General features: G+C 35.1%; 1 protein-coding gene across 1 annotated transcript in view; it reads left to right on the forward strand.

Moving 5' to 3' along the window:
• Positions 1 to 14,052, forward strand: part of MYPT-75D (Myosin phosphatase targeting subunit 75D) — a 100,917-nt gene that overhangs the window by 46,165 nt on the left and 40,700 nt on the right. Inside the window, exons 2-3 of the mRNA XM_089096179.1 lie at positions 7,618 to 7,874; positions 13,368 to 13,438. Coding sequence (XP_088952305.1) covers positions 7,622 to 7,874; positions 13,368 to 13,438 — 324 coding nt within the window. The 5' untranslated portion in view covers positions 7,618 to 7,621. The remainder of the gene's footprint in view (positions 1 to 7,617; positions 7,875 to 13,367; positions 13,439 to 14,052) is intronic.

Here is a 14,052-nt window from a genome sequence, read left to right on the forward strand (position 1 = left end):
TATTTTGAGGAGGACACTCCCCCACAACCCTCAGGGCAAGAGTTTTAAGTTATGCCCTGGGGGCATCCCTCAGGGCAAGGGTTTTAAGTTATGCCCTGGGGGCATATAAGGTTTTTATAGAAGGCATTGTCATAGAAACCTTATAACAGGCTCATTCGATTGGAAATTCAAAGGGTTGGTGCCCTTTTTAATAGTCGAAAGTGTTTGGAGGGCAACTAGCCCATCCCCACGCCCATCATTTCTCCAAACACATCCAATCAAAATTTTGAGATAGCCATTTTGTTCAGCATAGTTGATTTCCAGATAGAAAATATGTTTTTGAGGTGGACACTCCCTCTCAACCCTCAGGGCAAGGGTTTTAAGTTATGCCCTGGGGGCATATAAGGTATTTATAGAAGGGGTTGTCGTAGAAACTTCAAAAGGGGCTCATTCGATTGGAAATCGAGAGTTCTAGTGCCATTTTTAATAGTTGAAAATGCTTGGAGGGCAACTAGCCCCCCCCCCATGCCCATCATTCCCCCAAACACATCCAATCAAAATTTTGAGATAGCCATTTTCTTCAGCGTAGTTGATTTCGAGATAGAAAATATATTTTTTAGGAGGACACTCCCCCACAACCCTCAGGGCAAGAGTTTTAAGTTATGCTCCGGGGGTATACAAGGTTTTTATAGAAGGCATTGTCGTAGAAACTTCAAAACAGGCTCATTTGATTGGAAATTCAAAGCGCTAATGCCCTTTTTAATAGTCGAAAGTGATTGGAGGGCAACTGCCCCCCCCACGACCATCATTTCCCCAAACACATTTAATCAAAATTTTGAGATAGCCATTTTGTTCAGCGTAGTTGATTTCCAGATAGAAAATATGTTTTTGAAGAGGACACTCCCCCTCAATCCTCAGGGCAAGGGTTTTAAGTTATGCCCTGGGGGTATATAAGGTTTTTATAGAAGGTGTTGTCGTAGAAACTTCAAAAAGGCTTATTCGATTGGAAATTCAAACGGCTAGTGCTCTTTTAATAGTCGAAAGTGATTGGAGGGCACCTATCGCCCCCCCACCCTCATCATTCCCCCAAACACATCCAATCAAAATTTTGAGATAGCCATTTTGTTCACCGTAGTCGATTTCCAGATAGAAAATATGTTTTTGAGGAGGACGCTCTCCCACAACCCTTGGGGCAAGAGTCAAAAGAGATTGGAGGGTAACTAGCCCCCCCCCTTCTCCACGCCCTAAATGCATCAGATAACAATTTTGAGATAGACATTTTGTTAAAATAGTTCAAATTTCTGATATTAAAAACTCCGGTGTCGACACAGCCCACCAAGGCCTGGGGGTAGGCGTTGTATGTTATGCCCTGGGGGCATATAAACAGTCAGACAATCAATAAATGAACAATCATTGCAAACAAACATACAATAGATATTAATATAAATTAATAGATAAATTTAGTGCTGATATTGTAAATTAATAAATAAATTTCTGCTGGGTGGAATTTAACGCGGGGGAATTATCAGCAGGAAAAGAAAATGTTCTTTGAGGGGGTAGGAATTTCCCAGGGGTTGGTTTTCCAAATGTGCATTATTCAGGGAGGGGACTACTAAACTCATTCGATAATATTCTAAATTTTACATCTGAAAGTAACGGGAATAAAGAATCAACGGAAATGTCAGAGATAGCACTTCAGGTTCCTTTAGACGATTTTGTTCGTGTCTTTTGATAAAAGACATGTTCAAAAGACAGATTATTTTCATTTGTATTACTTTCTCTGTGGCTACTCAATTATGCATGTGAGGGGGAGACTTCCCCCCACCTCTGTCTACGCTAAGGTTTCAGTTTTTATCTCAAGGCTTAAAAATGAACGCAATGAAATAAAAGTGTAACTCAAAATAACATATATAGAATAATATATGCACATAACACGGAACAATTAATCAAAATTGCATATTATGAGTTGAGGTTCACCCAAATGATGGGCCAGGGGGCTCACCATTCCACAATCTATGAAATCAATCATGCAATAACTGAAAATATAAAGTATTTTTGAGTGTTTTAACGTCTTCCACAACTGAAACGGTCCAACATTCTACAGCCTAGTGAGTCTGTCTAATGTCCTAAATCGGGAACGGAGGAGGTAAGTGAAGTTCCGCCTCGTATTGGATGAGTCTCCAACCTCCCCCTCTCCTTCTGTCTACGCTAAAGTTTTCTTCTTTATGCCAACTACGCCGCCCCCTCCCCAAAGACTTTAATAAGGTAAAGTTTTGTGTAGGAAAAACACATAGTAAATCTATTATAATTATCCAATTATAAGGTTAAAATACATACTTTGTGATAGATACAGAATTGCTTTGGCACACAAAATCCTATTAAGGTCAATTCCAAACAGTCATGATCACTTTGTGTCAGCAAGTGAAATGGTCTAAATCCCCTTATTGGAGCTATTTTTTTACAATCCATTCATTGTTGTCAATTGCTGTCCACAAGTTATGCAAGCTATCTATTGTTCATATATAAGGTTTTTATCAAAAAGGTAATGGTATAGACTTTGAAAAAAGCGTCATTCGATTTAAATTGAAAGTTTTAGATCCGTTTTTTAAAGTCAAGAATAATCGAACAGTAAGCACCCCCCCCCCATGCCAAACTTGAAACTTCTTGCAATCAAAAAAAAACAAAAATTAATTAAAAAAAAACTCCGAAAAAGAAGTTTTTCAAAGAAAAGTAAAGGTCATTTTAAACTGAAGCTCAGGAGATAAAAATGCCTTTTAAAATTCAAACTCGAAACGACCAGAAACTACTATTAAAGAATAAATGAAATCAAAAACGAACAGAAATTAATGAAACAATCATAGCAAAAAACATACAACAAGTAATAATATAAATGAATAAATAGATCTTAAAGCGAGTAATGCTTAGATTGAATATGAAAATCAAGCTTAAAACGAAAAAAAATTTTTTGCTATAAAAGTATAAATGAAACTTAAAAACGAACAGAAATTAAATAAACAATCAATTCGAATAAACATACAATATATATTAATGTAAATAAATAAATAAATAAATCTTAAAACGAGTGAAACTTAAATTGAATGTACAAATCAAGTTTTAATCGAATAAAAATAGCTACAAACAAGAGTTTGGGTATCGCCTCACTGCACAAGCCTAAAACCTACTGCGTCATTGGCGCTTTACTGAAAACGAATTATATTACAAATGTTTTCTTTTGTACTTAATCTGGAAAATAAATATTAAAATTACAGTAAAATTTTGAACTGATGAGCTTTCAGCAATTAATATCATTATACTTCAAATATTCAGTTTAATTTAGTAGTTCTTTTTAAGATTGTTCAAGACAAATATAGTTTCACTACAAGCAAAATTTGGATACTGCCCTCTTCTTTAACTGTAAAAACATAAAGCCTTCTGCGTCATTTGCGCTTCCCTGGAAACGAATTACTCGTATATTAAAAATTTATTATTTTCCCGTTCTTACAGCATTGAAAATGAAAACAAAAATTACAGTGAAAAAGAATTTTGAACTTATGTATATTTCTATAATTAATGGCATTATGAATACAATATTCTTTATGACTTTGTTTATGGTTTCCCAGACTGTTCAAGACTCGCATATTTTTACATAATGCGCCAATGACGCAGCAGGCTTTCGGCTTCTGCAGTGAAGCGATACCCAAACTCTTGTTTGTAGTTATTTTTATTCGATTCAAACTTTATTTGCATATTCAATTTAAGTTTCACTCGTTTTAAGATTATTCATTCATTTACATTAATATATATTGCATGTTTGTTCTTATTGATTGTTTATTTAATTTCTTTTCGTTTTAAGCTTGCTTTTCATATTCAATCTAAAGATTACTCGCTTTAAGATCTATTTATTCATTTATAGTATTACTTGTTGTATGTTTTTTTGCTATGATTGTTTATTTGATTAATGTTTGTTTCGGGTTTTCATTTGTTATTTAGTAGTAATTTCTCGTCGTTTTGAGTTCGAATTTTAGCAGGTATTTGTATCTCCTGAGCTTAAGTTTAAAATGGCCTTTACTTTTATTTGAAAAACTCATTTTTCGGAAAGTTTTTTTTAATTAATGCTGTAAAGCAGAAAAAAAACTCTAGTAAACTGTGTGTAGTAAAGAAACTGTATAAAGCTCCTGTCTGCCTTTGCCTTGATTTTGGAATGGTAGTACCACCCCCACATTACAAAATTGATGTTAAGTCCCTAAAGATTGTACAGAGAAAGGTGACAAAACTTTTCTTCTCCCTGCATTATAATCCATATGGACAATACCTAAAACCTTTGAAGTTGTCCCCCTTAGATATTGACCAAAGAGGAGTGATGTAATAAAAACTCAGAAGCTGCTGATCCCTGGTGTAGTGAAGTGATTATTAACCCTCCTCTGCATAGCTATACTAGAGGTCACAGTAAAAACTTTATTTCCCTGGTCTCTAAGAAGAGAGTTGCAAAACTTTTTTAGTGCTAAAGTGGTGCTACTGTGGAAGGGGTTGGAAGTCTAGGTAGCCATGAAACATGGTGGATGTATGGGTAGAAGTAGCTGCACAAAAATTGTTGTACTCTCTACTGCAGTATTAGGCTAAGACTTGTTCCTGGAAATTTAGTCAATTTCTAAGTGTCAGTTTTGGCTAAGATCAAAAACTATATTTGGAATAGGTAAATACTGAGCAGTCCACTTCTGTGATCTACAAATAAAGTGAACATACCACTTGCTGTCTTTTTTTATGCTCTTTTTAAATATAATGATCACTGTGGCGCAGATCCTCAAAGATAAAACCCTTTCTTCTTATTTTAGATAAGGTTTATGTACCTGTGTTAACATCGCTCTTGTTAAAACTGGTTTCTCATAAATTGAATTGAAAGTGACAAAATCGAAAAACACATGGGAAGTGTATAATTTATGCTATATAAGGTTAGAAAGCTTAGGTTAGGGTAAGTTAGTTTAAAATTGACTTTGCACCAAAAGCGATGATCATATTCAGAAAGAGTATAAAAAACCATTGAGTGGTATGTTCACTTTATTCATAGGTCAAAAATGTGGATTGCTAAATATTTACCTTGGAATATATTCTTAACTTATTTTGATATTAGGCTTCTGTATTTCAACATTAACGGCTAGTTTTAGCCAGCAATACCAAAACCCGAAGAAACAAAGGCTCTTAATGAAAATGGTACCCAATGCTTTTTGGTTTTTATCTTATACCTTATGCATTATCCTCTAATTTGAAATGTAAAGAAAAACCTGAATTAAATGCCAGCTTATGTAAAAATTGAACACCATTTTGAATTTACGTACATAGTTTGTTTCAATTTGAAATAGTCATATTCCAATTTTGAAGACTTTTAACCTTAAGTTCTAATCCTGTCGGACTATTCCCTGAATAATCTTTTAGCCATCATCAGTAAAAAAAAAAAAATATACAACGTTTCTATACAAGTAAAGTTGGGAAGCTGGCAGTAGTGTTTGAAGGGACATGGGTCTATTGGCCCTCTAACCATTCAGATTAAACTTTCTTGTGTAAATTTGATTTCCAACAAGGTGTAACATGTCTGTTATTTGTGAAATGCATTTATAGTATATGTTGAGGTAGAAATTTTAGTTTGTAGTATTAGACTTAGATATGTAATTAGTAGATTCATAAATCAATTAAAACCACATTCAGTGGAAACAAAATATTGATTTAGAAGTAAATGCTTAATGTTTGGTGATTTGGGATTTCTGTATTGCAATATTTTTTTTCGATTTCTAATTAGCAGTATTAGAAATCATTAGGTTTTGGGCAAAATTGAACATTAAAAAATTATTGAAATCAAACACCATCCATGAAATATGTTTTTAATATCTTTTTGATTTGAACATTCCTAATGTCATTTTAATATTAACTTTTAGTTATTTGATACTTCTCCCTAAATACCCTGGTTGAGCATGAGTCAGTAGTGGTAGAGCTTGTCCGCATTTGCAAAGGTGGGATGAGGAGGAGAGTTTCGAGGGGCTATGGGATCAATTTCTGCCCTTCAATCACATGGATTGAAAGTCCTTGCTTGACTCAGATTTCAAAATAGGCCTGACAAGCACCATTTTTCAAAAATTTTCTCTATGTGTTTTGATTTGTACATATATAATTTGATAGTGCCCTCAGTTTTTTAGTAAACAAGCTAAAAAAAATCCGCATTATGAAATTTTGGTGGAAATTAACCACTAGTTGGAGAATATCTACTTAGTTGGCTTTTGATCTAGGACAGTCATATTCTGATTTTAAATATTGCTAATGATTAATATATGATCACAATAAGGCCATCCAGTTCTGCTGGTTGAAAATTCTTGCATGACCAATTCAGTGAGTGTAATAGGTCCACCATTTGCAGAATACTTACTTAACTTGTTTTGGTTTTTGGCGTCTGTATTACATTATTAGGTTTGTTATCAGGAATCTCAGTTGTCCATTTACATGAATTGTGATGAAAATTAAACACTATTTGCTAAATATCTACTTAGTGTGATGGGATTTAAGACATTCTTGCTGCAATTCTGTTAGTTAACATTGAATCACTTAGAACCTTTTTGGAAAATTTTGTTGAAGATTATGAGTCAAAAGAGATGACATGCCTATGTGTACAGAGTTGGGGTTGACAAATTGGAGAGGGTATCGACCACTCAGACAGTATACTTTACATGGTTTGATTTTTGAATTTATATTTCAACTTTAGCCTTAAATGTTTTATCAGTAACCGTTGCTTTTTAATATGCGAGTCAAAAAAGGTACATCATGTCTGTATGTGGAAAGTAGCAGAGAGGGGTGTAAGGGGGGATAGACCCAAGTCTGCTGCTTAGTTAGTGTCCTCGCTCTGGTTTCAACAAGGTGTGACAGGCTCACTATGTGTGAAATTTGTACTTACTATGTTATGATTTCTGATATTTAAGTAATACAATTTACCTTAGATTTGTAATCTGTAAGCTCAGAAATCCTGGAACACCTTTTTCTGGGTGAAAAATGTGGGGATAAAGAAAAGTAGCAAAAATTACGGTACAGGGGGCTGGAGAGGAACAAGACCAAAGGACTCTATAGGTCCTTTGATCATCCATACTGAAAATCCTTTATGATTGTGATTCAACATACTCGTCCACTTATCAATTAAAATCTGCCTGTTAAGCCTCTGCTTCATATTGGCTATTTATATAATTTAGTCCCCTTACCCTTCAAGCTACCCCCATTTGGTCATACTGGGTGGCAAACTGCTGATACTTTTATTTGTTCTAATTAAAATGGCTACTGAAATCTGGTCCAATGTCGTGTGAGACTGCAGGAGGGTATTGCGTGTTAAAGGGGTGGTTGTTTGCTCTCCAATCAATTTAGGTCCTTTAAATAAGTACTAGAACTTTCAATTTGCAATCAAGTGAGCCCTCTCCCAAGTGTTTATGACTGTATGTTCTGCATTATGAGGCTGGAAAAGAAATACACATAGTGGGCTTATTGCTCTTTACCATTGCTCTTTACCATATGATACTAAAAACTGTTTTTTGACTAGATCTTGACCTTGTTTTTAAACTTCTTGACGAGAATGTTCAGGAATGTTTAAACTAATCCTATTATTCTTTTAAGAGTTATGGATCATGCAGAATTAATAGCTGAACTGCCACGAATAGAAGCACTCACACCTCAAGAAAGACTTCGACTTGCCAAAGAAAGAAGAGCTCTCCAACTAAGAAGATGTTTGCAACTGGAAAAAGAACAAGAAGGACGAAGAAAATCAGCAGTAGGCCTAATCTCGAAGAAGAAGATCTTAAACTCTAGACGGATTAAATTTCCAGATACAATACGCCTTCTTGAGGCTGCTGCTAGAAATGATATTGATGAGGGTAAGTTGTTACTTTTAATATGCCTACTCATTATGAGGGATAACTTCTTCAAAAAGAGTCATAGGATTCTTTGGAAATCTTTAGTTTGTTTTTAATGATGGAAAATTTTAATATTTGAATCTAATAATATACTTTTTGTTTTTGTATACATAGTTTTGATATTTATTAACTGTAGGAATATTTGTAGTAACAATATTTAAAGCTTTTGGGCTTAAGGCCTGAAATCTTGGATCAGTTTAAAGGAAAAAAAAATTGAATATTCAGCCAAAATTTCTGATCAATCATAGTTTTTAGGAAATGCTTTCCAGACAACCCTTTTTTTAAAACAAATTGGGAGGGGACTGAAGATCATAAGTCCTGAATCATGACTTCCCTTTTCGTCGCCAAGTAAGGACAGCTTGTTTTTGCATTGAGTCAGTCCATAGCTTGGATTTAGCTTGTTCTTGCACTACATCACTCAAATTCCGCTGCTCAGACTCAGCCCGTTTTGGTATTGCATCAGTCTGCTGGTTGGACTTACTCGGGATTTTATTTTTTTTTTTTTGCACTAGATGAAGACTTACATCGTTTTTGCATCAATTCAGGACCTAGGTTTATAGTCCGCTGGGTTGGAATTAGATCTTGTTTGCAACAAGTCAGTTGATGGCCATGTTTCAAAATTCCGTAGCTTGGACCGTAGCTCTTATTTACCCGAGTCAGGAATTGGCTTCTCTTTGGACCACGCCTAGAAAATTGCACCAGAAAAATGCACCACGCCAGAACTAGGCTCGTTTCTGTATGTTTAGAGTCAGGAGCTTCTTTTTGCATCAGGTCAAGACTATATTCATTTGTACACCGTCTCAGGGCTTAGGTCGTTTCCCTACTGATTTAAGACTTTTAAACCAGTGATTTTAAATCTCGTGAATTATGTTGGAACTATAAAAAATTTTCTACTAAAGATTTCGGGCGGGGACCCAGGTCCCCTGAATGTGGACTACCTGTTTACGTCAGAAGGAGTTATGCTTTGTTCAAAAATACTTTACAGCGCATGATTGGGCACAAATTCTATTGAAATAAATATTGATGAGTACAAAAAAATCAGAACATAGAGGCTCTTTTGTCTCAAAGCGTGAACCATCTGAAGATAAATCATATTTTACTGCTACTTAGATTAAATGCGCAGCATAAAAACATCATCCTGGGTCAAGTTTTGTGTATTAAATATGTATTTTGACTATTATCGAATAGTTCATGGTAGTGAACTCTAATTAAGGAGTTACTTAGCTCAATAGTAAACAAAACTCTAAAAATCAAAATTTTGATATTAATAGATAGATGAAAAGAATTGGCTTTTGTGCTGATTCTGAATATATAAGATTCATTAAGTTTTGTTTAACCTTCAAAAGCTACAAGCCTGAGAAAAATTTTCTGATTTTCGAAAAAGGGGGTAGCATCCCCAAAAAGTCAAAGAATCTCAATGAAAATCGCACTATGAGATTCAGCGTATCAGGGAACCCCTCTATTAGAGGGTTCAAGCTGCTTTCAGCCGAAATGTGGAATTTCGTATTTTAGGCAACTAGCCCAATGTCCCTTTTCCCACCAATGTCCTCCGATCAAAATTTTGAGATATCCATTTTGTTTAGCATCGTTGGAAGATGCAATAACTATATCTTTAAAGGTAACATGCCCCCCAAAGCCCATGGGGAAGGGTTGTAGGTTCTGAAATTTTTTCATTGTTTGTTCATAGTAATTGTCATCGGAAAGTGTACAGATATTTTTCGGGGTGGGGGGGATGAACCTGGGGTGGGTTTCCATGGGGAGAATTTCAGTGAGGGGGGATTTTACACTGGGTGTTTTTGACATAATTCTTATACGTAATTCTTTTTATTTGTTTTACTTTCTCTTTGCGAACTCAATTTTGCATGTGGAGATGTTCTGGGGGAATTGCCCGGGGGAAATTTTCAGCGTGTTGGGATTTCCGGGAAAAATTTACTCGGAAGGAGGGTTTCCGGAGTGATTGGAGAAACGATTAGAAACTAAAGTCTTTTTCAAATGAAAGTAGGCTAAGGAGAATTTTACAGGCTGAATCGTCCGCAGGAAATTTTAGTGGGGGGGGATTTTCAGCGAGGGTGGAATTGTCCGGAGAGGAATTTTAAGGGTGTGAGGGGGTGTATTTTATGAGAGATGAACTTTTCACTGAGGAGTTTCCCGTGAGGGGAGAAAATTTTTCATAGAGGGTGAGCCAGATTTACTGGCATTATTTGAAAAACGGTTGGAAACTAAATAGGAAAAAAAACAAGTTTTTTCAACTGAAAGTAAGAAAGATCATTAAAACTCAAAACGAACAGAAATTATTTCTTATATGAAGGGGTTGTTCCCCTCCTCAATGCCTTGCTCTTTACGGTAAATTTTGACTGTTTTTCTCGATTTTTTTGCACAAAATAATTTTTTTAAAAAAAGTAAAGAACTCCATTAAACCAAAAAAGAACAAAAATAGAATCAATTAATCTACCAAGCATACAACTATCAAAAATCAGTATCAATAAATAAATGAAACCGAAAACAAACAGAAATTAAAATTAGTCAAACTCAAAACGAGCAGAAATTAATCTGAATAGGATTCTAAACCCTATGCATTCTAAAAGCCAGAATATAATTTGTACTTTACTGAAAAAAATTCAAATGAATTTACCGAAAAAAATGTTCATTGTCAGTTTAGTATACATATGCTGATATTTATTCCTTAAAATCTTAATTAATTTTTGTTTTCTTAAAGTTATAAGTGAAAACATTGAAAAAAGAATTGTTTTTCAGTAAATTACAAATTGTATTTTGGCTTTTAGAGAGCCCCCAGGGCATAACTTACAACCCTTGCCCTGAAGGCTGTGAGGGGGGGGGTGTCATCTTTAAACCCCTAATTTCCAAAACTTTCAACTGCGTTGAACAAAATGGCTATCTAAAAATGTTGATTGTATGTATTTGGGGAAAAGGTTGGCGCGAGGGGGGGGGGGGTTAGTTGCCCTCCAATCACTTTTGACTGTTAAAAAGGGCACTAGCTCTTTGAATTTTAAATTGAATGCGCCCTTTTTCAAGTTTCTATGACAAAACTTTCAATAATAACCTTATAGGCTCCTAGGGCCTAACTTATAACTTTGGCCCTAAGGGCTCTGAAAGGGTTATCATCCTCAAAGAAATAATTTCCAGAACTTTCAAATACATTTAATAAAATAGATATCTCAAAATTTTGATTGGATGTGTTTGGATAAATAGTGGGCGTGGAAGGGGTGTTAGTTGCCTTCCAATCACTTTCGACCATTAAAAAGAGCACTAGCCATTTCAATTTCGAATTGAATGAGGCCCTTCTGAATTTCTACGACAACGCTTTATATGAAACCCTTACATGTCCCGAGGGGATAACATAATCCTTGCCCTGAGGGCAGTGGGGGGGGGGGTGTTGTCATCCTCAAAGACTTATTTTTCAGAACTTTCAACTACGTTGAACAAAATGGCTATCTCAAAATTTTGATTGGATGTGTTTGGGGAAAAGGTGAGTGTGAGATTGGTTGCCCTCCAATCACTTTTGACTATAAAAAGGGCACTAGCCCTTTGAAATTCCAATCGAAAAAGCCTTTTTTGAAGTTTCTACGACAACGCTTTCTATAAGAAATCTTATATGCCCCCAGGACATAACTTACAACCCTTGCCCTGATGGCTGTGAAGGAGTCTCCTCCTCAAAAACGTAATTTATATCTGGGAATCAACTATGCTGAACAAAATGGCCATCTCAAATTTTGATTGGATGTGTTTTGGAAAATGGTAGGCGTGGAAGGGGTGTTAATTGCCTTCCAATCACTTTCGACTATTACAAAGGGCACTAGCCACTCCAATTTCCAATCGAATGAGCCCTTTTCGAAGTTTCTGTGACAACTCCTACGATATAAAATGCACTGGTTTAAGACCAAGAAAAAAAAACAATACATTGTGCCAACATCATTCTTTACTTAGGAAGTTTTTTTAAAGTGCTAGAAACTTAAGCGTGAAGAGCAAGATATTGGGGAGGGGGCAACCCCTTCATGAACGGAAAAATTTCTGTTTATTTTGAGTGTTAAATTTGCTCCTTACTTTCAGTTGAAAAAACTTGTTTTTTTCAAGGTCTATAAAGTATTTACGTACGCATTTATTTTAGATGGTTCACATTTGGAAAAGGATTCGGTGTAATTAATAAAAAATACAATAGTACATGAAAAATAAAGTAAATAAAGGAGGCGACATTTGGGGAGATGGTTGAATAAGAACCAATATGCAGATATTGTGAAAGACGAAGATATGGTAGGAAAAAGTCCAAATACAAAAAGATTTTGGGTGGTGTGTGAAGGGAAGGACCTAAATACTTCTCCTAGCTTATGTGCCTGGAATGTACCATTTCTTTTTCAGTTGTTCAAATTTTAGTTCTAATATTAGAGTACTCATTTTAAGCAGAACTAAGGTCATTGCTGACCTTGATTTGGATACAGTTTTCACTTAAATTGTCACTAATATATCATACAAGGAAAAATCTCACGCATCAGTCAAGGCAAAAGAAACTTCTAGCAGGGATGTCCCAGGCTATATTGGACCTGGGCATCTTTGATTTGCCCCCTCCTTCGGTAGCCCTATAATACTTATTGTCTTATAACACAGACGGTTGTGTAACGGCGTCTTATTTTGCTGGTTATTCAATTAAATCGGTCTTAATCAATATTATCTTGATTTATTCACTAAGCCCTAAAAAATACATTTTCTGTTAGTATAAGGATAAATACTTGAACCCCGTCAGTGATAATATGGATGGATAATTGCGATAACGCAATCACATTACTCCGCAAGGATGGTCTAGTCTAGACATTTCTCTTTTAAGTAATGAATAAAATTGTATGTAAATAAAATTCTAAGTTAAATTACTTATTGACTTCAGCTTAAGTGGCCGCTGTAACAGAAATATTGTTGCCACAATTCAGCTCATAAATAGCATTTAAAATAACATCTACTTTTTAAGATTTTAATATTGCCTTCGAAACAAAAATGGTTTAATAACTTTGACCGATATTGATGTAGTTAGTCAATTGAAACCCATTTGAACTTTTTTTTTTGTTCATAAAAGGATTCCACCTGTTACTACTCTTAGTCGTACTAGCACGTGCAGAATAACCATAACCTAAGAATTCCTATCTATTTTTTCCTTTTTTTAATTTGAGTAAGAATTCTTGCCCCAAAAATGGCCCTTCCGAGTCATAGGATCTAATTTTGCATTATTTCACTATTTTGTATTATTATCAAGGCCGTATCCAGGGGGAGGGTTTTAGGATTTGATCCCCTCCCCGAAATTTTGTCCGATTCGTAAAAACGTAACAAAAATGTATGTAAACAAAGTTTTTTAAGTTTTGTCCCCCCCCCCCCAAAAAAAAAATCTGGGATACGCCCTTGATTATTATGCTGTTGTTTTGTGTGTTTTTTTACTAGCATTTCATCTTGTAGTGCGAAGGCTTCTTGAACATGGCGTCGATCCAAACTCGAAGAATGAAGATGGGTTAACAGCGCTTCATCAGGTATAATATTAATGTTATTTTTAACTTTAAGTTGAATTTTATTTATATATATTTATATAATTTTATTTATAATTTTGACTGATTAGTTCTTGATATTTCGAAAAACGAAGCAAGTTTCTCTAATGAAAATAAATGAAAATAATACCCTGCAACTGATGCTTTACCGAGAGTATAATCGGTATCAGTGCCATGTTGAAATTTAAGCGTAAAGAGATGGAGTAAGGATGGGGGGGGGGGTCTCTCCCCCCCCCATATCAATAATAAATTTATTTTCGTTTAAATTAATAAAGCCGATGTTTGTATTTTCATTTGATAAGGACTTAATTTATGTCCGTTTTTAATATCATACTCAGGGTATCCTAAATATGAAGGATGTAGCCTCCCCGCAGACTCCTGTTCTTCCCAATAAAGTTCAGCTTTTGCATAAGAATGCCCTGTAAAGGATAGTCATTCCTGAAAATAATTTACCTGCTAAAACAATTCTTATCGGGGGTAGAGAAAGTCTGGAACGGTAAAATCATTGTATAGAATATAATTTTTGAATTTTTGAAAAGGGGGTAGAATAAGTACTGTTCTTGAGGAGACTCCACAACCGTATTGGTAGGCATATGCAT

The sequence above is a fragment of the Artemia sp. Qi Xiang Cuo genome, chromosome 10, assembly GCF_049724085.1.
Source record: "Artemia sp. Qi Xiang Cuo chromosome 10, ASM4972408v1, whole genome shotgun sequence".
NCBI lineage: Eukaryota > Metazoa > Arthropoda > Branchiopoda > Anostraca > Artemiidae > Artemia > Artemia sp. Qi Xiang Cuo.